Source organism: Camellia sinensis, chromosome 11, assembly GCF_055761805.1.
Source record: "Camellia sinensis isolate YWXY chromosome 11, ASM5576180v1, whole genome shotgun sequence".
Classification (NCBI taxonomy): Eukaryota; Viridiplantae; Streptophyta; class Magnoliopsida; order Ericales; family Theaceae; genus Camellia; species Camellia sinensis.
The window spans coordinates 124,126,258-124,150,446 of NC_138971.1; the positions used below are offsets into that span (position 1 = coordinate 124,126,258).

At 33.9% G+C, this 24,189-nt stretch overlaps 1 protein-coding gene across 16 annotated transcripts; it reads right to left on the reverse strand.

The window, feature by feature from the left end:
• Positions 1 to 5,437: 5,437 nt before the first annotated feature.
• On the reverse strand, positions 5,438 to 13,321 carry LOC114299804 (DNA-directed RNA polymerase 2A). Of its 16 annotated transcripts, none has more exons than XM_082894653.1 (8): positions 13,081 to 13,311; positions 12,896 to 12,928; positions 11,961 to 12,097; positions 11,030 to 11,080; positions 9,597 to 9,749; positions 9,305 to 9,379; positions 7,443 to 7,533; positions 5,438 to 5,815 (listed from the first exon to the last, which is right to left on the reverse strand). In XM_082894653.1, exons 3-8 carry the CDS (start codon positions 11,973 to 11,975, stop codon positions 5,742 to 5,744), a joined length of 459 nt encoding a protein of 152 aa, XP_082750779.1. In that variant the 5' UTR covers positions 11,976 to 12,097; positions 12,896 to 12,928; positions 13,081 to 13,311; the 3' UTR covers positions 5,438 to 5,741. The 16 variants fall into 16 exon arrangements, 12 of the variants coding, with proteins under 12 accessions (XP_082750779.1, XP_082750778.1, XP_082750777.1 ...); XM_082894652.1 differs by having other exon boundaries at positions 11,961 to 12,100; XM_082894651.1 differs by having other exon boundaries at positions 11,961 to 12,267.
• Between the last annotated feature and the right edge of the window lie 10,868 nt (positions 13,322 to 24,189).

The window sequence follows — 24,189 nt, forward strand, 5'->3', positions numbered from 1 at the left end:
ATTCTTGTTTGATATTGGATCCTCTAAAAGTGTTCTAAGTTGATGGTTTGCTCGCTACTTTTGTCTTGCCAGACCAACTTTTGGTGAACAAAATAAAGTGTAGGAAGAGAAAAGAAAGAAAAAAAAAAGTCTCATAGATCTTGTTATGGCAAAAAGCGAAATAGATAAAAGGGTAAATAGAATAAATGGCAAATTTTATTTTGTTTACAGTTATTAATTTCACTTTGTTTCATGATCTTTTAATTGTCTAAAGTATCTTCTTAGATTTCGAATTAAACAGTTGGGTCAGTCTTACAACGTCATTTCGAAAACTAATAGAGATAGTAAAGTGGAGGGAGTAAACAAAATTTTGATAAGATATAGGGGTGCTAACAACAACTTATATATCATGTTATTACTAAAATTTGGCATAATAGACACAAAAATCACACTTCAGTTTGCTATTCATAATGTCAAATATAGTATTATATATTGTGTCAAATTTGCCAAGATAGAGCATCATGCCAAATTTTAACATAATAAATGTTTGATTGTTGACTTTTGAAATTTTACAGTATAGCCCTCAAATTTAATAAAATTAATAAATTGATATAAAAAATAAAATTAATATGTTTCAAAAAAATATTAATCATCCGGTTAAAATAATTTTAATTCAAACTTTAATTCAAATAATTTTCAATAGATGATAACATATGCACTCCAATAGTAAGGAGTTGTGTACTTATATGGCCACAAAAAATAGAAATAATATGAGAAAATAATAAAATAATATTGATTGGACACACAACCACGTGATCTTTCAAAAACTATACATAATTTTTATTTATAAACGAAAAGCAGCGAAAGAGTTTCACTATAAATATAAAAATTACAGTGAGTTGACTCTTTCTCAACAACCTTATGTTATAGAAGCTCTCAAGCTAGAACCGCAAAATAATCTCTTAAATCCAATGTTCTGAAAATAGCAAACCAAATCAAAATAGAGACCTAACAACAGATCTGCTGCATTGAATGAATTGAGCATCAAGTGAAGTGGGTTCATCTTTTAGGTTCATTTTAAATATTTAATTGCTAAACTTTCACACAATTCATGCAATTCCGTTCTTTAATCTTGTGCTTTGTTGACTAAATAAATAGAATAATAAGCATTATAAATATTTCAATATGAAAAAAAAAAAAAGAAGAAGTGGAGAATCAATGAGTAAAGAAACCATACACATTCTATAAATAAATAAATAAATTAATAAAAAAGAAGAAAAAAATGAGTAAAGAAACCACACTTCATTTTTTTAATTAGGGTAAATTACCACTACACCCCCTAAGGTTTGTTTAAATATGAATCACCTCTTGTAGTCCTAGAAATTATATTTCATCCCCTGAGGTTTATAATTTTATAACAAATGGATCCTTTTATTAATAAATCATCAAGTCAATTATCAGTATTTAATGATATTAAAAATATATTTCAATTAATAATTAAGATAATTTTATTATTGTTTAAGAGAGAAGTTAAAAAATTTATTTTTTCAATTAATTTTGTCAAATAAAAAATTTTGACAAAGGGTTATTTTATAATTTTTTAAATCATAGGGACAATTCGTATTTAAGGAAACATTGGGGGATGTAATTATAATTTACCCTTTTAATAATTAATATTTGATTAGGATGCCCATTTTTGTAAAGTCAATCCCACAAGCCCAATTAGGGCAATTGTAAATATTCTCACAAAGATTAGCTTCCCTTTATACCCATACTAGCATATTATTCGTGTTATGTACATATTGTGTTTACAATTATTTATATATATGAATTGTGATTTTTAAATATCTTTTTCTTTTTTTTTAAATGTCTTCTTCTTTTTTTTTTTCTTTTGTATATTAGATTGAAGTTTAATATTTTGATAATAATCATATGTGTTGGACTTTTCAAGGAATTCATATATGTTGGACTTTCAAGGAATTTTTTTTATACTTATTCTTAATGCATTAAAGTGTTATTATGATGGATAATAATCATATATGTTGGACTTTTCAAAGAATTCATATGTGTTGGCCTTTTTAAGGATTTTTTTTCGTGCATGTTCTTAATACATTAAAATATTATTATGAGGGATAATAATCATATGTATGTGTTGGATTTTTTAAGAAATTCGTGTGTTGAACTTTTTAATAATTTTTTTTTCTATATTTGTTCTTAATGCATTAAAGTGTTGTTATGAGGGTAAGGCTTGTGAGTTGAGAGAAGCTAATAAATGTTAAAAAAAAAATTTAAATCAAAAAATCAAAAAATTTAGATTGGGATATTGGAGCTCCCACAAAACTTGAGAGTTAGAAACCCCTTTTTTTCTTAATATATTTACAATTATCTATATATGTGAATTGCGATTTTTATTATTATTATTTTTTTAAATGTCTTCTTTTTTTCCTTTTTTATAGTATGTTAAAGTTTAATATTTTGATAATAATCATATGTGTTGGACTTTTCAAGGAATTAAATGTCTTCTTTTTTTATTATATTATATTAAAGTTTAATATTTTGATAATAATCATATGTGTTGGACTTTTCAAGAAATTTTTTTATGTTTGTTCTTAATGCATTAAAGTGTTATTATGAGGGATAATAATCATATGTGGTGGGACTTTTCAAAGAATTTTTTTTTTTATGTTTGTTCTTAATACATTAAAGTGTTATTATGAGGGTAAGACTTGGAGATTGAGAGAAATTAATAAATGTTAAGGTTTTTTTTTTTTTTTTTAATCAAAAAATTAGAAAATCTAGAGTGGGAGATTGAAGCTCCCACAAGGCTTGGGGTTAAAAACTCCCTTTTGCTTAATATATAGTATAGACTAGCCTATCTTCCGTGCTATGCAAAGGATAATTATAAATATTTATATTTGTTTTAAATTTTTTTTAATATATAAATTATGTTTTTTAAGATTTTTTTATAAAAATAATTTAACAATCTAAGGTTTAAAGAATTTTTTTTAATACTTATTCTTAATGTATTAAAGTATTATTATAAGAGTAAGGCTTGGGAGTTGTGAGAAATTAATAAATGCTAAGGTTTTTTTTTTTTTTTTAAATAAAAAAGTCAAGAAATTTAGATTGGGATATTGAAACTCTCATGAAACTTATGGGTTAGAGATAGATATAAATAAATAGATAAATATAGATATAGATATTTATATTTGTTTAAGAAAAATTTTAATATACAAATTATTTGTTTTGGAAAAGACACTGCAGTAATTATGAGAGAAGTCAAAAAGTCTTGTGGGTTGAGAGAAGTTAATAAATGCTGAGGTTAGTTTTTTTTTTTAAAAAAAAACAAAAAATTAGAAAATTAGGATTAGCATATTGGCGCTCCCACAAGCCTTGGGAGTTAGAAACCCCCTTTTGCTTAGGGGTGATTTGGAATGTCCTAAATAAGTGCACTTTTTGACTTTTTATGAAATATGGATTGGGTATGGGTTGGGTTTGAAGTGATGTGGTAGAGAGATAATGTGACTTAAATAGGATAGTGACTTTTTGACTTTTTGTATTTTATAGTATAGATTTCTCCATACTTTTCTGTACTTCTTTTTGTAATTCTCATTTCGAACTCATATCGATAATCTAAACCATCTATCTCATAAGTCCTACAATAAACATCATCCATGCAAAAAATTAAATTCATCAAACAATTATAAACATAGGAACAAATTAAATTAAATTTTATAAAATACACGGCAAATATTATTATAAACTTAAACCATCATTGTTCATGTGTTTATATTCATCTAATGAAGCTGTTTTTTTTTTTTGCATGGATAACCTTTACCGTTAGGTCTATAAAGTAGACCCTTCAATTCATTTATGTATGCCTGAATTAAAACTCACAAGAAGAATATGAAGGAATATGGAGAGATGAGAAATGGAAAGGAGCTCCTCACCGATCAATAGATCGAATTGTGATTCAATCCATTGACAATATGCAAAAGTGATATATTTGAGGTTTCATTTATTTTTTTCATTGTTATTGCCCATTATTTTGAAAATATGAGTCTTATTTATATATATAAATAAAATCTGAATAATTGGATTGGATTTATCCGAATCTAATTATTGTATGATCAATCAATTTTAGATTTGAGCATTGTTACATTCATTGAATTTGGGTTCGTCTGAATTGCTTAAATTTGTGCATGCTGGTCGTCCAATCGGTCATTCGGGCAATTGCCAGTTGACACACCGGTAGACAAAAGTGACAACTGCAGCTAACAAGAGTGGTTCATAAGGGTGACGCCGGTCGTCCCACCAGACGTCTGACTTATATAATTCGAGTAATTTGAGTGAGCTCAAATTCAATGGATCAATCATGTTTCTTTAGATATTCGTCAATTTCTTAGATCAGATATTCGTCAATAGATACAAAATCTTGAAATCACTTTCAGATTAGATTCAAATTAAATTTGAGCAGTTAACAAGGCAAACTTTTATACTATTAAAGCATGGAAAGCAAAAAGAACACGAATGTCTTCCGAAAATCTATAAGCTTCAATTCCATACTTCAAATAAAAGGTTAAACTGTTATAATTATATGGCTGGATGAACTTGTGGCTTGCCACCTTAAGAATCGGAAACCTACTTTCTCTTTCTAATTTTTTACCAAAATTTATAATCCAAACATAGTATTAGAATTTTTAAAGTTTTCTATCCCAAGAACATACAGGGAAAAAACCCAATCCCACCTTCCGAACATCCTCCAAATCCCCATTTCCCCAAATTTGGGAAAGTTACTTGATTACTTTTCGCCAATGGCAAATTGTCATACCTTAAAAAACACTACTGGAAATCGCATTTTTGCCGACTAAAAATTTAGTCGACAAAAGTCTAATTTTAGTCGGCAAAAGCTATTTGCAGCCAATTTTTTTGGTCGCCCGCTTTAGTTGCCAATTAAGGGTTGGCAAAAGTAATTAGCGACCAAAACTTTTGTTAGTAGGGAAAAAATTGGATTTGTCGACTAAATTTTTGATCGCTAAATATATCATTACTGTGACTAATCAATTTAGTAACTAAAACACTTTAGTCGCAAAACGTGACGTATTGCCGACCAAACATGTTAGTTACCAATTGTCATATTCCACGATTAAAATGTTTGGTCGCCAATTGTCATATTCATGACCAAAAAATTTGGTCACCAATTATTACATGCCACAACCAAAAAGTTTGGTCACCAATTGTCACATTTCACAACCAAAAAATTTAATCGTCAATTGTGACATTCTATGACCTCTTAATTTGGTCGCCAATTGTCACATTCTACGATCAAAAAGTTTGGTCACCAAAAGGAATGTTTGCGCCAACATGCAACAAAATAAACTTATAATTCATAATAATCTATCCAATTCATTCAATACAATCTGTAATTTATAATAATCAATCAAACCAACAATTCACCTGAATCATGAACATTCAACAAAATATATAAATCATCAAATTCTGAACCTGTTTAATTAAAGTCGGCAACTATTATAAATTTTTATCTACAAATAATTCTAAACTACATATTCCTTCAATTAAAAATCCGCTTGTAATATATATAATCATGCAATTCACATCCATCTAGTATTAAAATTTCAAATATATTCCTTAAGTGAAGAGTAGAACTCCCTTCACAGAGCATCAATAGTTTTCATTGATTGAGCAGAAATAAAATTCTTCCAGCAATATTCATATCCAGCTACATCTCTTTTAGCTTCTTTTCAACCCTCATAATCCCGGACAAGAGCAAGGAGATCACTGCAATCACGTGAAAATTGTGCTTTTGCTGCTTCTGCTAATTGCAAAGAGAAAGACACAAATCAATTAGTGAACAGATAAGATAAGATACTCAATTTTCCAGCAAAAGCTATCTATTCATGAAACCACAATGCCTTGTTACACGTTACTCTGAATAATGTAGACAGGAGTTACAAGTTAAAAACTAGACACACATTAGCCAGTTCGCGACGAAATGGCCAATGTTCAAAACCATGGCTAGCACCCTTTGTGAAGGCTGCGAAGTGGCCCATTCAGCCACAATAACCACCAACCATTAGCTAAATAGCCAATAGAGTTCTTCATTTCTCAAATTTAGATAGAGAATTAAAAACTATTTGAACAACTATATACCATATGCTCAACAACTTCCTAAGAAAATAAAAGAAAACAGAAAAGGGTAAAAAGGAAAATCTTGCGTTTTATTTTGTAATTGGTTTTAAAAAAAACTAAAATTCTACTGCACAAAGTTGTAGTAAGCACAGTTGCAGGAATACTTGTAACTCAAGTACTTGTACTGCAGAATTCAAAACGTGAAGAAGATACGAAGATACAAAGATACAAAATTCTTTCTTTCTGTTCTCTCTCTCTCTCTCTTTTATTTTTATTTTTCTTATGTCTAATTTTCTGACTTATCCTTAGTTAGTAAGGTCCTATTGTGAATGAAACCAAAAAAAAAACCCTAGAACTAAAAGAAAACATAGAAATCAATCTAATGTATTGATACTGTTAGTGAATTAAGATAGATGTGAAACCAACAAAAACTAAAACTAATATTGAAGAAATTGACAAACTTCAATCCTACCACAGACAAATGCCTTTCAATACATTATCTTTGTCATTACCTAAAAACCTAAAAAAAGTATAACCCCTGCTCGAATGAGCATAGGTATTACTTTTTTTTTAAAGCTCAAGTTCAGTTTTCAAAATCAAAATATATCTTAAAATTGCAATTCCTTCTTCCATTTTCTCATCATCCAAACAGACAACAGAATTAAGAATTCAGTTAACTAATGCTATTTACTTCTAGAAGGCTAAGTTGAGCTAGAAAATTTTAAATTCCCAATCCAAGTAATGAGAAACTTAAAAAGTTCAAATTCTTCCTTCATTTCTCTTTACTACATTTACTCAACAACCAAACGGAGTATAATCAAAAACCCAAGAAGTACATAGAGAGAATATAGTAACTAATGCTTCGATTTTCCCATAATCCAAATAGACAACAAAATTAAGAATTCAATTAACTAATGCTATCTACTTCTACTACGCTAAGTTCAGTAAAACTTTTTACATTCCCAATTCAAGTAATGAGAAACCTAATAAATTCAAAATTTTCCTTCTCCTTACTAGATTTTCTCAGAAACCAAATGAAGCAAAATCAAAAACCCAAAAAGCAGATAGAGTTAAGAATCAAATTAAAAAATCCTGTGTACTTCTAGGTGGTTGCTAAGTTGAGCAGAAACTTTAAAAATCCTAATCCAAGTAATGTGAAGCGTAATAAATTCAAAATTCTTCATTTGAATTTTGATGTTTCTGCTCAACTAATACATTCAACTTGGTCACTGGTTACAACTGAAAAAGGTGTCTATTTAAAAGTTTAAAGAACTGATAGAAGTGTCTCAGATGTAAAATAGTTCCAGACTTACATCCATGTAGAGGCAGTGCAATGACAGAAGGCTTCAGTGCATCAGTATAATCAGCGGCCGCAATATCATCACCACTGCCTCTTAATTGCTCCTGTAAATAAAACAACTCATGGAATAAATTAATTAATAATTAATAAAGTTCACTTTTGATGACAATTTGTTCAAAGACAGCAAGACATATACCTCCAGTTCACTTTAGCTACCATTACCAGGACTAGGACTGACTCCTCAGTAAATGAACAAAATTAAGAACTACATTCAGTTTTGATGAAAGATCTGCAACTGAGAATCCTATTTATAGGGCTGTCATTCAATGCAAAACACAAGAATTAACTGCATAACAATGTGTGTGTGTGTGTGTGTGTGTGTGTGTGTGTGTGTGTGTGTGTGAGAGAGAGAGAGAGAGAGAGAGAGAATAAGCTGGTCCCATAATACTAACAATTTCATGAAAGAAGAGCCTGCAAGGGCACAGCACTGAGTACATGTAGGCAAAATATAAGAGAACAAAACCAGTAAGGATATCCAACTCACATGAGAACAAACAAACCAAGTAACAACATATCCTTCCTTTCTCACATTGTATCCACTGCACGTGAATAGCAAAAGATGACTGGTGGTGTTTTGAAGGAGGAGATTTGAATTACAATTTTTTTTTCTTTCCTTTTCTTTTTTTTTTTTCCCTTCTTTTTCCTTTCCCTATTACCATATACTAGGAAAAAAAAATGATTGGCAAATGGTAGTAACATTTTGAAATAACAAATAAAGATGTATTGGTTTGAAATGAATGAGTACCAGTTTTTCAAATTATTTTACATAGATTTTATTATTACCCTACTCTTATACCATGCCATTATACAATATTGCTCAAGCATTGTTATGCAGTTCCCTCAAAGAGAGAGAATTGCAAGGGAAGGGAGTAGAATAATCAAGTAAAAGAAAAAGATTTTTCCATGGCCTTTTCTCAGGCAGATATAGAAGTCCCTAAAGGATTAAGGAGGAGGAAGGAGATGATTCACAGGTAGGCTCTTAAAAAGATTGCTCTCTCAAAATCAAAACCAAAACCAAAACCAAAACCAATTTTTTTCCATGATTTCTTTGTAAATCATGAATGGGCATATATATATATATGATAATGGATGGTCCATTGTGCATATGATATCAGGGAAATGAAAAGAATGAATATGTGATTACCTTGAGAAGAGAGTACCATAGTCTCTAATTTCTATACACAAAATGATGAAGTCCTTGAACATTGAATTAGACTAATCAGACACTTAGACACAAACTCAAACCAAACACCAGTACGCGAGTCTATATAAAAATAGTACAAGAGAGAATGGTATAGAGGATGTTTATGATACACACGTGACACACCACACAAGCTCCTGCTCGCATACACTCACACACCACACAAGTCCATGCTGACACCGGTTTGCAGTCATCACCAGAACTTCATCATCCATTAAATTGGATAGGCAAACATGTAGTTCAGATTTCTAGAGTATATCTGACACCTGAACTTAATAAAATTACATAACTGAAAAACATGACCATATATGAACTTAAATTCATAATTTATTGGAGTAGGAGTACGACAAAAACAGAATGGGCAGCAAACTGATTGCATGGGGTGACTTATGACTGCAGCAAAAACATAACAGTACTCAACACTAAACAACATTTTCCCATCACATGCATTGTTATTTTGTTTTTACCTATTGGGCAGCGACCACAACACAATCGTCATGTAACATATTTAAACCCATTTTTGCACACACGGATTAGCTTCACAGCTATTGATGGTCACAATCTGTACATATCTCTTTTACTAGGCAAAACATCTAAAATTATAGTGAATAGACCTTTGCACAGTCACTGAGCCAACTCATGATACTTTGTGCAGCTTCAAACATCTCACCCAATGCGGTCAAGGTGGCCTGCCATACAGTGAATCATAGTTAACTTAAACCTTCCTTAATATATAGAGGGAAAAAAATTGTTAGGCTGAGAATGTGAAAAAGCAGGCATTCCAACATTTATTACAAATTGCTGGTGTGACTTTGTCGACCACCGTATCACAATTATAGCTATTTTATTGGAAAAAAAGCCAAAAACCAACAAAGTTAAAGATTTACTATAGCGGTATGTATTTACTTTTGTTGCATAACAAGATGCTGCAAACAACTCATCTTCGTCTTCAATGGCACAACGGTCTTTTAGCCTCTTCTTGATTTGGTCATGGGCACCAATACAAGTCATGCCATACAGTGATTTCATCACCGTTTGCTTAACCAATTTCCTGTCTACCTGAAGATTTCCAGTTGCGAAGGTAGGAAATCAGTGATAGAACTAAATTAGGTTCAGGAAAAGTAATGAAATTTGGGAAGCACCTATCTGAATTAGCTAAATTCTTAAGAATGGTAGAGAATTATTGTGGCTTTAACAAGTTCAATGCATCTATTTTCAGTACGATATCTTATACATGAATTAAACACCATAAGAATTAAATGAACATGAGAAGCAATCGAACTTGATTAATTAAAAGCCTAGCACGCGATGCGTTCGGATCAGTTGCGGGATCTTTTTCTGCATCTCTCCGCATAATATCAAGAACTATGCATCACAGCAAGAATATCAATAGTATTTACAGGGGAGATTTTCACAATTGTGATTCAAGAGGATGTCACAAGCCAAGGCATCTTTATCAGATCTGTCTAAGCACCTCCATGTAATACCACAATATAAATTTTCATTCATGAGCTCCACACAAGGACCATGAGGTAACTCCCTTGATCCATCTCCAAGCTGGTCATCCAGTGCACTTAGCTTCTGAACAAAGACATGACCTCAATTCTTTTCTATTTCCAGTTAGTAATTTGTTTTTCAGAATCAGAGAAGAGACCATAAATGACATTGATCAGGTATGTTCAGACTGGATCCAGACATTTCATTGTTATTGGTGATATTGATTTTCCAGAGTATTTTTTTCTTTTGTTGTTGTATGTTTTATGTTATTTTGCATTCATGATATTATTATCACATTCTATTGTTCTAATATAAAATATGCTCTAAGGTGGATGGTTTGACATACACCCAAACCTATTCATCGTATTCTCTTCTCTTCTTTATTTCTATCTTTCTCTCTTCTAATCCTGACACTAATTTTTCACACTTCACACCCAACTTATATGTTCCTAGAGAATTTAATCAAGATGGTTCACCTCTAAAGTTTATAGAACTGAAAATTAGCAGCCTCCCAAATATTGGTTACGGAAGCTAGTAGTGATGTACATGTCACTTACGAATTCCCTTCTTCCTTTATTAATAGATAATATATATACACACACACACCAACAAAAAGAGGAAAGAAAAAGAAACTAGAAAAGAAAACATATATATCTGAAGAGAATTGTGTACCTAGCAGCAATTCCCAAGTAAACATCTGCAGGCTTCTCTCCTGCAACAAGATTGATTGCAGCTGCTCCTAACTGAACGAAAGTAATTTTTTTCACTACAATACAAGAACAAGACAACCATGGCCAAAAGTGAACAACTTCATATGAGCTAAGCGATAGAGATTTTATTACCTTGTCCCTCCCAAGGGTAGCATAGTATTGCAGGCCATTACATGAACCATCCTTGAAGAGGGAAAAATAGAGGGAAAAAATCTTAGATTAAAGCTTGGGCAATGGTGTGTATTCCAGAATTCAGTATAACAACAAAAAGAAAATGTAACTTGTATTTACGTATCAAAATGTTTAAAAATAAAAATAACAATAAAATTGTAGCATCTGCCTGATGTTTTCTTAATTTCACAAGTAGCGACATTATGCAACAAGAAGACCAGCGAAAATCTATTATCTCCATTACTTGTTGATGTCTTTAGTCTATGATCTGTCAACAAATAGGATGGGACACTCTGTCTCAGCATAGACATAAAGCGTATTACATTGAAATTGTAATTTTAAATGTATTTTACAGCACATATGTACAAATTTGTCTGATTGGATGTATGTGTGGGTGCCATAAGCACATATACATGAGAGAGTAAAATATAACTATACAACATGTCATTGAGCTTCAATTATCAGAAGCTTTAATATATTGAAGACTTGAAATTATAGTAGGAACTGTGACAAAAGCCAGAATAGATGCTTCTTTTTTCTTTTTTAAATACTATTCCTCTCTGCAAGCACATTGCTTACGGAATAGAAAACAGGATCTTTTAAAAATGAAATAAATTAAATTAAGAGAAACTTCAATCGATAACTTGGAAGCAAAGCTCAATAAAATTTATGTTCATTTCCTAGATTCAGCTGGCATAAAGTTTTTCTTTTTTTCTTTTTTTTTTCTCTGTCCATATCTTGTTTCCATTCTTCTATTTTATAAATCGGAATAAATAGTTGGTACTGAAGGCCTTGTTCAATTTTTGAGCAGACAAATGCACACAAACACAGATACATATTGCTGATGAATTCCCAGATCAATTTTTTTTTTTTTATGGTTAGACTACAGTACCTGGTGGACAGGCATGCATGAAATAGTAGTCTTTGGAGAGGAGCTTCTCAATGCTTCAGCAAGATTAATACATGTTGCCAAGCATTGACATGGATCCTCTGCAACCAACCACTAGCACCTTCTTTCAAGAGGTCTGTCTGCTGAATCAAAGATATCATCTAAATGATTCTCAGTAAATGCAATTCGACCCTCGTAGGAAAACTTGCCCACACCACCAGCATACAAATTCGCCATATGTATCTTGAGCCACTGTAAGCCAGACTTGCCAAGAGGGCATCCCTCGGCAAACTCCAAGATGCCCAACAGACTAACTCAACAGACTAACCCAATGGTCAAAAATATGCAATTTTAGCTAGTCACAAATTTTGGAAAGGCAAACAATTACAAACCAAAAGATCTCTGTCGAGTCATAGAATGATACATCAAATTGCAATCAGGGTTTCAACACATTCCATTTCAAGATGCCCAACAATGAGTTCCACCACTAAATAAGTTTGGTGGAATGATAAATCAATTGAAATCCCTACTACTATTGTGATAATAACAATAATGATCTTTTGGTAAACTACCACAGCAATAATTTATCATATCTCCAAATAAAATGAATCTGAACCAAATAATCACAGGTCAAATAATTTACAAATAAAAATAAATAAATTAACTTATAGGTTCTTGTTCTTTATTATGTGAATCCTTCCAGAAATTTTTTTGTAATTTTCCCCAAATCCGCTTGTAATTCACAAATAAAAGGGGATACTTAAAGAAAGAGAAGAAATAAAACACTCCAAGGGAACATCACAGATTGGGGGCCCTCACAAACAACAGATTGAAATCCTATTATCGACATATCCCAGCAGCAAACATCAACAGAAACGTTGAGAGTGAGAGAGAGAGATAAAGACTGAGTGAGTGAGAGTGAGAGAGAGGATTTATACCTCAAATTGTTTTTAGGGAGAGTTGAAGATGCTCTGAAAAATCGCAATGGTGAGGACCTTGGTGGGTGAGACATTGTAGAACAAGAAGAGTATGAGAAAGAGGAATCAGAAATGGCGAAGACGAATCAGAGAGATATAAACAGAAGACGAATCAGAGAGAGACAGAAGGTTGAAAAAAAAAAAACCTAGATGACGGTGCCAGGCGAAGACGAATCAGAAATGGGGAAGACAGACGGCGGCGTTGATGATGGAAAGGCGAGGACGGCGGACGGCAATGTTGATTGTGAGGCGAGGTGATTGGCGCGACTGAGGTGTGATCAAATTCGATTGAGAGGCGCCTTTTTCTTTTTTTTCTTTTTTTTTTGTGATATAGGTTTGAATTAGTTTAGTTATCCCGTACAACAGTGTTGGTCGGCCATGGTCCTTCCGTGTATTTAGATATCAAAACCACGTCATTTTAATATCTACAACTAAATTGTTTTAGTTGCTAAACGTTTTTACTATTCTTGTCTAGATTTTCACCTCCCGCCAATATTTTTGGCAACTAATATTTTCATTTGGTCGCAAAAAAAACTTTTTTGCAACAAAATTGCTTTAGTCGGTAATAGTATCAATTTTTAGTTACGAACTTTTTTTTTGGTTGCCAAATATCATTTTTTGCGACTAAAATTTTTTTAGTTGGCAAAAGTGGTTGGACAATGTGTAATTTCTTGTAGTGAAATATGACATAATTATTAGCAAATCAAATTTTATTATGTTTTTAATTGATCTTAAGTCAAAATTACATAGTGGTCAAATAAAATATTTTTGCATACTAAAATGATGCACTTTTTAATAAACAATCATTTGAGTAATCAAATTAAGTTACTTACCTTATTGATGTGGTCAAACCAATTAAATTATATAATATACTATTAAAGTGATATTTTGATATTTATCTTTAAATAAGTTAGAGATAATTATCAAAGAAGTTGAAATCTATCACGGCTCTCCTCCATCCATGCTTATAAATTGAGGTGATCTTCAAAAGAATTTGACCCACATAACTCTACATACATAAATGACGTAGAAAGAAAGTCCAATCAAATTAAAGCATCAAAGACTTGATGAACTTTTCTTGCCTAAGCTTTCAATTTCAAGGCAATTATTTGTTAGGGCTGAGCAAGGAATCCGTAAAATCCGTAATTTAATCTGGTCTAGTCCAATCCGATAGGTTTGGATTGTTTTTTTGAATTCGTGGTTTGGTTCCGAATTGGAAATTTCAAAACCGTACGCCACGGATTGGTTTTGGATTGAATCCCACAGTTCCGGATTGGAACTGATCCGGACCGTCTAGAAATAATCTATATTTATACCATATACCCTCCCACACAATATAATTTCTTGTTTCATATAAAAGCTAAAGTGTCATCTTAGACTAAGTTCTCTCTCATACTCTTGTCCATCTCAGATCAGATCAGTAAGCTGCTTCTCTCTCTCTCTCTCTCTCTCTCTCTCGATGAGCTCTCTATCTCTCTAACACTCTGAAATGGGTTTAATCTCAAAGAAAAAACGTACACAATACACTGCTGTGATTTCATCTTAGATCAGTGGATTTTGAGTTTAATCTCAAAGAAAAAACATACACTATACACTGCTGTGACTTCATCTTAGATCGATGGATTTAATCTCAAATCGATTGTTCATGTCATCTACAATGGATTCGGTAAATGTAAGTAAGAGGTTTTATTTTTATTTTTTCTATTTTTATTTATATTTTATTCTATTTTCTTTTTTCTGTTTTTATTTTTATTTTTTCTGTTTTTATTTATTTATTTATTTTTGATTTCATCTTATCTTTTTGTTTTTTGTTTTTATTTTTAAATGTAAGTAAAAAAAAAAAATCCGTAGCGTATGTTTTTTCTTTGATTTCTATATGTAAGTAATCCACAGTTTTCTTTTTTCTTTGATTTCTGTATGTAAATAATCCAATTAAGGTGCATCCATAAAGATTAAAAGCTAGGCTCATTAATCTGGGCTCATTCCTGAAGTAACCTAAGAAAAATAAATATAAATATATTGCAATAAGTTAACCATATACTTTGTATATATATATATATATATATTATCTTGACAAAAGCATTCATCATAGTTTTCTTTTTTTCTTTGAATTCTGTATGTAAGTAATCCAATTAAGGTGCATCCATAAAGATTGAAAGCTGGGCTCATTAATCTGGGCTCATTCCTGAAGTAACCTGAGAAAAATAAATATAAATATATTGCAATAAGTTAACCATATACTATGTATATATGTATTTTATATTGACAAAAGAATTCATCACAATTTTCTTTTTTCTTTGATTTCTGTATGTAAGTAATCCAATTAAGTTGCATCGATAAAGATTGAAAGCTGGGCTCATTAATCTGGGCTCATTCCTGAAGTAACCTGAGAAAAATAAATATAAATATATTGCAATAAGTTAACCATATACTGTGTATATATGTATTTTATATTGACAAAAGCATTCATCACACTAAAACCATCCATTGATGAGCCATCTAGCTCATTCAGCAACAAACTGATTTATCAGCAATATTAGCTAATTTCGTAGAAAACAAATACATCAGCAAAGAATTATGCATGATCTTATCAATTTCTAGCATCAGAATAGTGGTTCAGTTATTACTTAACAGTAACACATAAATAGACCCACACAAAGGAACTATTCTCTAATAATATTAATCTTTTTTTTTTTATGTATTTCTTTTTCTTGTTTGATAGATATCAAGTATTGGAGACACAAATGATGTCATCGACCTCTCTTAGTCTCAATCTGAGCCAGAGCATGATCCTTAGCCTGAAACTCCTTCAGGTTAAAAGGTATGCCCCCCTCCTCCTAAGCCAAAAGCTAGACAATATTCTGAAGTTTGGGAGCATTTTACCAAAATTTTTAAAGAAGGGAGTAAGATTACTGCATGTGTTAAATGTAACCATTGTAAAGCTTCTTATGCTTGGATTAGTGCAAATGGAGCCAGCACTTTGAGAAAACATATTGCAAACTGTCCTAAGTCCCCTCAGAGTAAAAAAAATAAAAAACAAAAGACTTTGGCATTTCAATCTATAACAGAAGGTGAAAAAACTCTTGGAGTTTGGAAATTTGATCAACAAGCATGTAGGGATTCACTTGTTAAAATGGTAATCATTGATGAATTCCATTTACGTTTGTAGAGCGTGAAGGATTCCGTCAATTTTGTAGTGTGATGAAAGAGATATTGTGGATTTATATTGTAGTGAGAAGAAAAAATTGAAAAATGTGTTGAAGAATTCAAACTATAGACTTTGTCTCACTACGGATTCATGGACATCTCCACAAAATGTTTCATACGTGTGCCTAATAGCCCACTTTAATGATAAAGACTGAAATTTGCAAAAAAGAATTCTCAACTTTAGTGTGATTTCTAGTCACAAAGGGGAGGCAATTGGTAAGGCAGTGGAATCATGTTTAGTTGACTGGGCTATACAGAAGTTTAGTACAATCATTGTGGATAATGCAAGTGCTAATGATGTAGCTATTGCATATGTGAAAATGAAGTTTTCTAAAAACAGTGACTCTTTGATTTTAAGGGGTGAGTACTTGCATATGAGGTGTTGTGCCCATATAATTAATTTAATTGTCAAGGATGGGTTAAGTGAAATAAAAGATTTAATAACTCGAATTCGTGATGCGGTGAAGTATGTAAGGAGTTCTCCACAACGAGAACAATTTTTCAGGACATGTGCTGAAACAGAGAGGGTAACATGTAAAAGCTTGTTGTGTCTAGATGTTCAAACTAGGTGGAACTCCACAAATCTAATGCTAGATGTTGTAACAAAGTGCAAAAAGTATTTGAGAGATTAGAGGATGAGGACCCACATTTCAAAATAGAACTTAATCATAGACCTCCTACCACTCAAGATTGGGAAGATGCACATGTTCTTACACAATTTTTGCAAAAGTTTTATGACGCAACTATTTGCTTGTCTGGGTCTTTGTATGTCACTTCCAACTTGTACTTCACTAAAGTTTGTGCTATAGAAAATGCCTTAACTAAATGGGGAAAGAGTTTAGATCCTTCTTTAAAAGCCATGGCAATGAAAATGAAGACTAAATTTGACAAGTATTGGGAAAAAATTGAAAAAATAAATTTGATGTTATTGATTGCTGTTGTGCTAGATCCTCGTTATAAGTTGAAGTATGTGAGATTTTGTTATTTTGAAGTTTATCAGCCTGCCATGGTGAGTGAACTCACTCAAAAAGTAAGAGACACTTTGAATAACATTTTTGATGAGTATAAACAGTTTGAGACAGTTGCTTCATCTTCTAATGAAATGGTTCATGAGGTAGACATTGTTGATCAAGTAAACATTGGTACAAGTGAGCAGCAAGTGTCACTTATGACAAAATTTCAAAAGCTTTTAGAGGAAGAAGAAGGTGATACAGGAAAGTCAGAAGTAGATAGGTATTTGGAAAAATCTTGTAAAATGGAAGTTGCAAACTTTGACATCTTAAGTTGGTGGAAGACAAATTCTTCAAGATATAAAGTTCTTTCTCAAGTTGCAAGGGATATTTTGGCCATTCATGTCTCTACTGTTGCTTCCGAGTCTACTTTCAGCACAGGAGGTCGTATCCTTGACCAATTTCGTAGTTCTCTTACTCCAAAACTTGTTGAAAGTTTAATTTGTACACAAGATTGGTTGCATTCTTCACCATTGCCACTTCAGATGGAAGAAAAATTTACAGATTTGGAGGATATAGAAAGAGGTAATAGAATTCTAATATTCAATTTATCAGTTAAATTTCATTCATGTATTGTGTCATTTTTTACTTTAAACTGAAATTAATTTTTTTTTTACAGCTCTAACCAATGTTAACATTGCTGCTGGAAAGTGATTTGCTTGTTGTGATGTGAAATTTGCTATTAATGTTGCTGTTGTGCTGTTGTTGCTGTTGCACTGCTACTGCCGCTGCTACTGTGGTGCTTTTGTTTTTTGTTGTTGTTGCTGTGTTGCTGTCAACATTCATGCTTTTGTTTTTTTATTTGTTGTTGTCTAAAACTAGTATATCTTTGTTTGCTTAGAATTTGTGGAAAGGGAAATGTACTGTCCACTACTGCTGAATTTGTTTGTTGTTGTCTACTACTGCTGCTGTGTGTTTGTTTGGAATTTTACACAGGATGTTGTTTGCTTGGAATTTGTTTGTTATTATCTACTACTGTTGCTATGTGTTTGCTTGAAATTTTACATAGGATGTTGTTTGCTTAGAATTTTACACAGGTTGTTGTCTACTACTGCTGCTGATCATTTGATATAGGATGTTGTTTGCTTTAAATGTTCTATATTTTTTTTGTTATTTAATTATGTGAATTCGTGGTCCTATACCGATCCAATCCGTGTTTAAACAGATTGGTTTGGATTGGTTCCACGATTTAAACGGATTGGATTAGTTCTAATTTTTCTAAAACCGTAGATAACGGATTGGTCCTGGTTTTCTCCCAATCCAGACCATGCTCACCCCTATTATTTGTGATGAAACTCCATCAATCTTTATCACACTCAAAGTTTAGATATTCAGATCAAAGTTTGTCGTAAAACCCTACAAATTTATTATCTTCTTCTACTAAATTGGAGAAAATTTTACAAATTTGATAAGGGAATAAGCTTTCAAACCCTCAAGGCAACATTCTACAAATTTGAGAGGGCAATTTGTGTTGTAGAAATTGAGTCGAGCTAAGTTGACATGAGCCTGGGATTTGGGCCGCACAGATGGGCTGGTCTGTGGATGCGTACCAACAAATCGAGCTAAATCATGCCCTTGGCATTAACTGGGCTACAGATTGGAAGACTGCGTGGTTTGGGCTATGTAGAGTGTGAACCGGTCAAAGATGACTCTTGGTGTGACCGAGCAACTAATTCCAAAGCAGGCATGGACTGAACTACGTAAGAAGATCGGTCAAATGCGATTTCGTGCAACATTTTGACTGAGCAAAGTGAAGAGCTGCGCTACGTTAGCCTGGTGGTGTGCCATGCTGGATTTGCATGGTGCAGCATGTTGCATGGCTGAATCAAATGTTGACAAGGCTAATGTAGCTTAGTTGCTCTGCTGGAAGCCATGCAAAGAGTTGTGCCATCTCACATGGTTTGCAATGAGAAGGGTGTTAAAGGATGGGCATTATCCTTTAGGAATGTGATTCCTACGAGGACTCTACAAAGGGGAATTAGAGTCCTATTTGCATTATGCCATGCGAAACTTATAAATGCTTAAATCTAACCTAATTCCAAGTATTGCAATTACTATTCCCGAATTCATAGATTTTTTTCTCCTTGCTTGTCTTATTTGTTGACTTAAGCATCAGAGGGGTTTTCGGCACATGCTCGCTGGTGTAGACCCTTATTTTTGACCGCCCTTATGGCACCATCACTTGTACACCCAATGATGAATGTATATGCACGTCAAGTGCTCAAAAGTCCTCAGCGAAATGCCACAGCCCTGAGCCTCAAAACCCTACAAACCTTGTGCCTTGTTTTTGCACCAAAACCTAAGCCTTTCAAACTTGAAAAACTTGGGACTTGCAGGCACATTTTTGTGGGCTGCCGGCTACCCCTGTGCCTTCCTGGCCAAGTGTGTGGCCTGCCGGCCACAAGTGTGTTTTGCAGATATTTTATGCTAACTGTGCTAGCTGTTTGCACAGATGCTTGCATCTGCTCCCACGTGTATGGATTAATGTTTCTGAGGGAGTGGCCTGTTTTTTTATAAATATAGGACCTCCCTTTCCATTTTTTAGGGTTAGAACAATCAGAGCAAAATTAATTTTCTCTTTCTACAATTCTCTCTCTCTCTCTTGAAATTTCTTGAGCTTTTGTCTACACACTCTTAACCAAACCTTACCATCTTTGAGCTGTGGTGCTTTTGAGCCTAACTTGAGCTCTTGAGGGTGTGTTTGTGTTGAATGATTGCTTGAAAGTGTTCTTCTCTTCAAGAGGTATAAGGCTTTGCTTGTTTCATTACTTTAATTGCTTCTTTTCCTATTGTTTTTCTACTGTTTTTGGGCTGTATACTCTATATTTTTGGGTTGAAACTTGTGGTGAAAGGCCTTAAAGGGTGGAGGGGTGGTTCACCTTTCTCTCCACCTTGCTTTTCTAGTATTTACCCTTGTGTTTCCCACCTTTACAATATCTTTTTTTGAGCTTTAAAACTCTAATTTTCAGAGTTATTTCAATGGCTCAAAACATGTTTTGAAGTCCAAAATTGGAGGGGTTAGCCTCCCCTCCTTATGTCTTGTTCACTAGCATGCATAGCTCCATGTTATAGCTTACCATTTTAGCCATTTTTGTCTTAATTCCAGCACTTTTACATGTTTTAAGATTTCTTTAGGACAGTTTTAGGTGTTTATTGCATTTATGCTTTGTTTTGCATGCTTGTAGCTTAGTTGTCCTCATAGGTTTGGTGGTTTAGGCCTTAGCCACCATCCTATTTGAGTTGATAGCATTTGTTTATGGCTTTCCATACTTGTTTTCACCCCTAATCATTTCTGCAACCTCCTTCATTTCTTGGCTTTTGCTTTGCTTTGAAAGTTGGTTCAAACTAGTTGCTTGTTTAAAGCATGGGATTGAGGCCTTATGCTTAATGGTTTAATCCCTTTGGAGGTTCATTACCAACGGCATGACACTTCGCTCATGTCTAAAATAACTCTTGGTTTGATGCTTCTTTCCATTAGAAGACATAATCTTCACCTTTGGACTTAATGAACAAAAGAATGGAAAGGAAATTAAAATGGAATAATAAAACTTGGACTAAAATGATGCAGGATAATAACTTTGTTTGGGTTCAATTAGATGTTAATTGAACCCTTGAATCTTGAGTCGTTTCATACGCATTAGTGATGAAAACAGTTCAAGAGTCATTGTCAACCATTTCCCTTAATCATCCATGATAGGGAGGAGGTTTGGGAGTCTTATGTGTTGCATTTATTAAACTTGCACCCTTTAGTTCATAGGCCATCATGCAGTGAAAATTGCATCCATTGATGGCATGTGAATCAAATTTACTACTCCTTTGAGCAGTTTGATGATAAAGAGGGGTAAGTTGTGCAAACAACCCTTAAGAATACCCTGTGCTTGCTCTGTTTGCTCTCTATTGCAGTAGGAAAAACCAGAAATCGGTGGCCGGCAGGCCACCTTTACAAAATCCAGCAGTGTACTTTTCTAGCAAAACAGAGTTGGTTTTGAAGTGAAAAACAGTGTAAATGTTCTACTGTGTAACAGAGGCATTTGGCAATAGGGCAGTGGCCTTTTTCAAGTGGAAATTCATGCATGCATGAGCATTCCTCATTTCCCGAGGCGGATTAATTAGAATAGTTAACTTAACATTCTTTTCATGTTGTATTCATGTAACTACTTAGTTCGTTTTGATTTGTAATTAATTAAATTAGTTGGTTCAATTAGTTAGTTAATTTGTTGTAATAATTAATGACCTAGTTTAGTTGATTACTTCATTCGTTTTGTAATACCTTGTTAATTAGCTTAGCTAGTTAGTTTATTCGGATCCTCCTGCGTAAGGGTGCAAATGTTATAATAACGTGTATGTCTTCCAACCCCACATCTTTCTCCCTTTTATCTACTTGTTTATGATAGTTAGCTTTAGAATATCATGTTTTATTTAGCATCTTTCATGTGTGCATCCACGTGTATTGCATGCATTGAGGCTGGGTGCATCATTCTAACTTACATTGTTAATTTAATACTTCTTTGAACACATGCTTAGACTGTATGCTATCAAATCAATTCATATGCCATATTAGTAGCCAAGCCTAGTAATTGCATATCGCATACGTTGCATTAGTCATATTGCATAGTTAGGATTATGCATTTTTTCTAAGTCTTTTATCTTTTTGGCTTGGAGTACTAGGTGAGCTTTTACTCGCTTTAGCATATTGCATTGTATGTTAGTGTTGCCATGACAAAGCATGTTCACCATGAGGCTAAGTGATTAAATGATATAACTGTTTGAATGCCTGTGGATGAAGACTAGTTGCTTGAATTGGGATAAGTTGATCAATGTCCATTTTAGCCCACTTTTTTGAGTGGCAAACTCACAAAACAATTTCAAATAAAACATGAGATCAAGTGTTCCAATTCTTGCAAACTTAGTTTATACTTGTGTGAGTCACATAGTAATGTTAGAGTAATAATCAAAACAAGAGCATATAATGTAAATAAGAATCATATCATGATTAGTAGAGGCCAATCTTTGATCGGGCGAGAGGGGTACTCAATTCATGACCTTCTCCTCTTGTACCTAAGTTCTCGAGCCGAGACAACTTTGGTGATGACGGACTAATGGCCTTTGGCACGAGTCTTGAGTTACCTAAATTTTCCAAAAATATTTAGGTGGCGACTCTGAAATCTGGCAAAGCAGTCTATTTTTGGCATTTTATTCAAAACATTGATTTTCCAAAAAGAATCGTCGGATTTGGACTCTTTTTGTGTTTTCACTATTTCACATTGCACTTGTGAAATCAAATTTAGAAGCACAAGTAGAGTCCGAACTGTAGGGCTTCTCGTCTTCCGAAAGGGGGCAGGAAAAGCTGAGGTACAGTTTCTGGCAGCTCTAATAGGGAGATGACGATAACTCCCTACGACTTCTCCATGCTGACAGGCCTAGGAGTAGGGGGTGAACCTATCCCCTTCGACACGGATATGGGCGAGTGGGAGGTAGCTTGGATCTTCCTACTTGGAGCGCGCCTGCTTATATCCAGACTGTGATGGTACGGTACAGCTGTTTTCTGAGCATTTTCGCAGGAGCGAGCCTGTGACCCTGGAGGAGATAGAGCAGTACGCCTGGGGCTTTCTGATGTTCATTCTCAGTACCACCTTGTTTGTGAACAGGTGGAACACAGTAGGATTGTATTTACTGAGCGCCTTACTGATCTTGTCCCAGGTTCGATTCTATGATTGGGGCAGAGCTGGCCCTGCCACACTTTACAACTTCATGAGCTCCACTTCCCGCATAAGGAGAGAGCGGGTCAGAGGCTACTGGCGAGCTTGGGAGGTATGCACTCCACTTTCTACTTTGCACTTATGCTTTTTACTTCACATTTTCTGCTTTATATCTTCAATACATGTGCTTTTTGCTTTGCACTTTCTATATCTATTCATGCTGTGTGCCTTTTGCTTTGCACATTATATATTTGTTCATGCTCTGTGCCTTTTTCTTTGCACTTTCTATATTTATTGCATTTTCGGGGCTTTTTACTTTGCACATTCTATATTTGTTGTGTTTTCTATATCTGTTGACACTGTATACTACTGTCGTTTCCTTGCAGTTGTGGGTTTATGCATATTTTTCGGCCCTTGCTCTAGAGCCTATAGAGGAGATCCCTCCTGTTCTCCGTTATTTGCGACGGTACGACGGTCGGTGTCGGTGCCGAAATCGTAAGACCTTCACCTTCTTCCGCCGATATTTTGACACAGTGGTTGCCGATAAGGTAACTCAAAATTCACAATCATTTTTGCTTTAATACTACTCTGATTCATACTTTGGCAACTGACGACAACTAATAATCTATACATTCTCTGTTTGCTGATCATGTGGCAGCCCTGGGCGACGATGCCGGCCGGGGTAAGGGATGCGAGGGCTTGGGGCACATCTCGTTTCCGGATTCTACTAGAGGGCCTAGTCTACCGGGCTTGGTTTCTGAGCTAGCGGTTCGTACGCCAGACGGTAGGCTCGCTTGATCCAGTCATTCCTATGCCACCCCTAACGTCTACGCAGACAACGGATAGCCTCCTAATTGAGGATATTATTCAGTTCATGGCAAGCTTGGATATAGACTTCTTCGGAGCAAAGGGTGATTATACAACATTCATCCAGACTCATCTCATACCTCTTCTGACGGGTGTTCGCACAGGCGAGAGAGTAGGAGCCCCTGTGGCAGGTGAGACGACTCGGGCAACCAGAGCCTATGCTAGAGGGGACCCTCCTGTTGGGTAGATGACTGTAGCTCGACTTTTTGTGCCCCCTTTCAGAAGACGAATAAGCCCTACAGTATTGGACTCCTGCAGTTCTGAATCTAATCTCACAAGTGCAATGTGAAATAGATAAACACCAAAAAGTCCAAATCCGGCAAATCTTTTGGAAAATTGATTTTGAATCAGATTTCCAAAAATGGACTGCTTTGCCAGATATAGTCGCCACCTAAATTTTGTTTGGAGAATTTAGGAAACCCGTGACTCGTGTCAAAGGCCATGTGTCCGTCATTCCCATGATTGTCTCGGC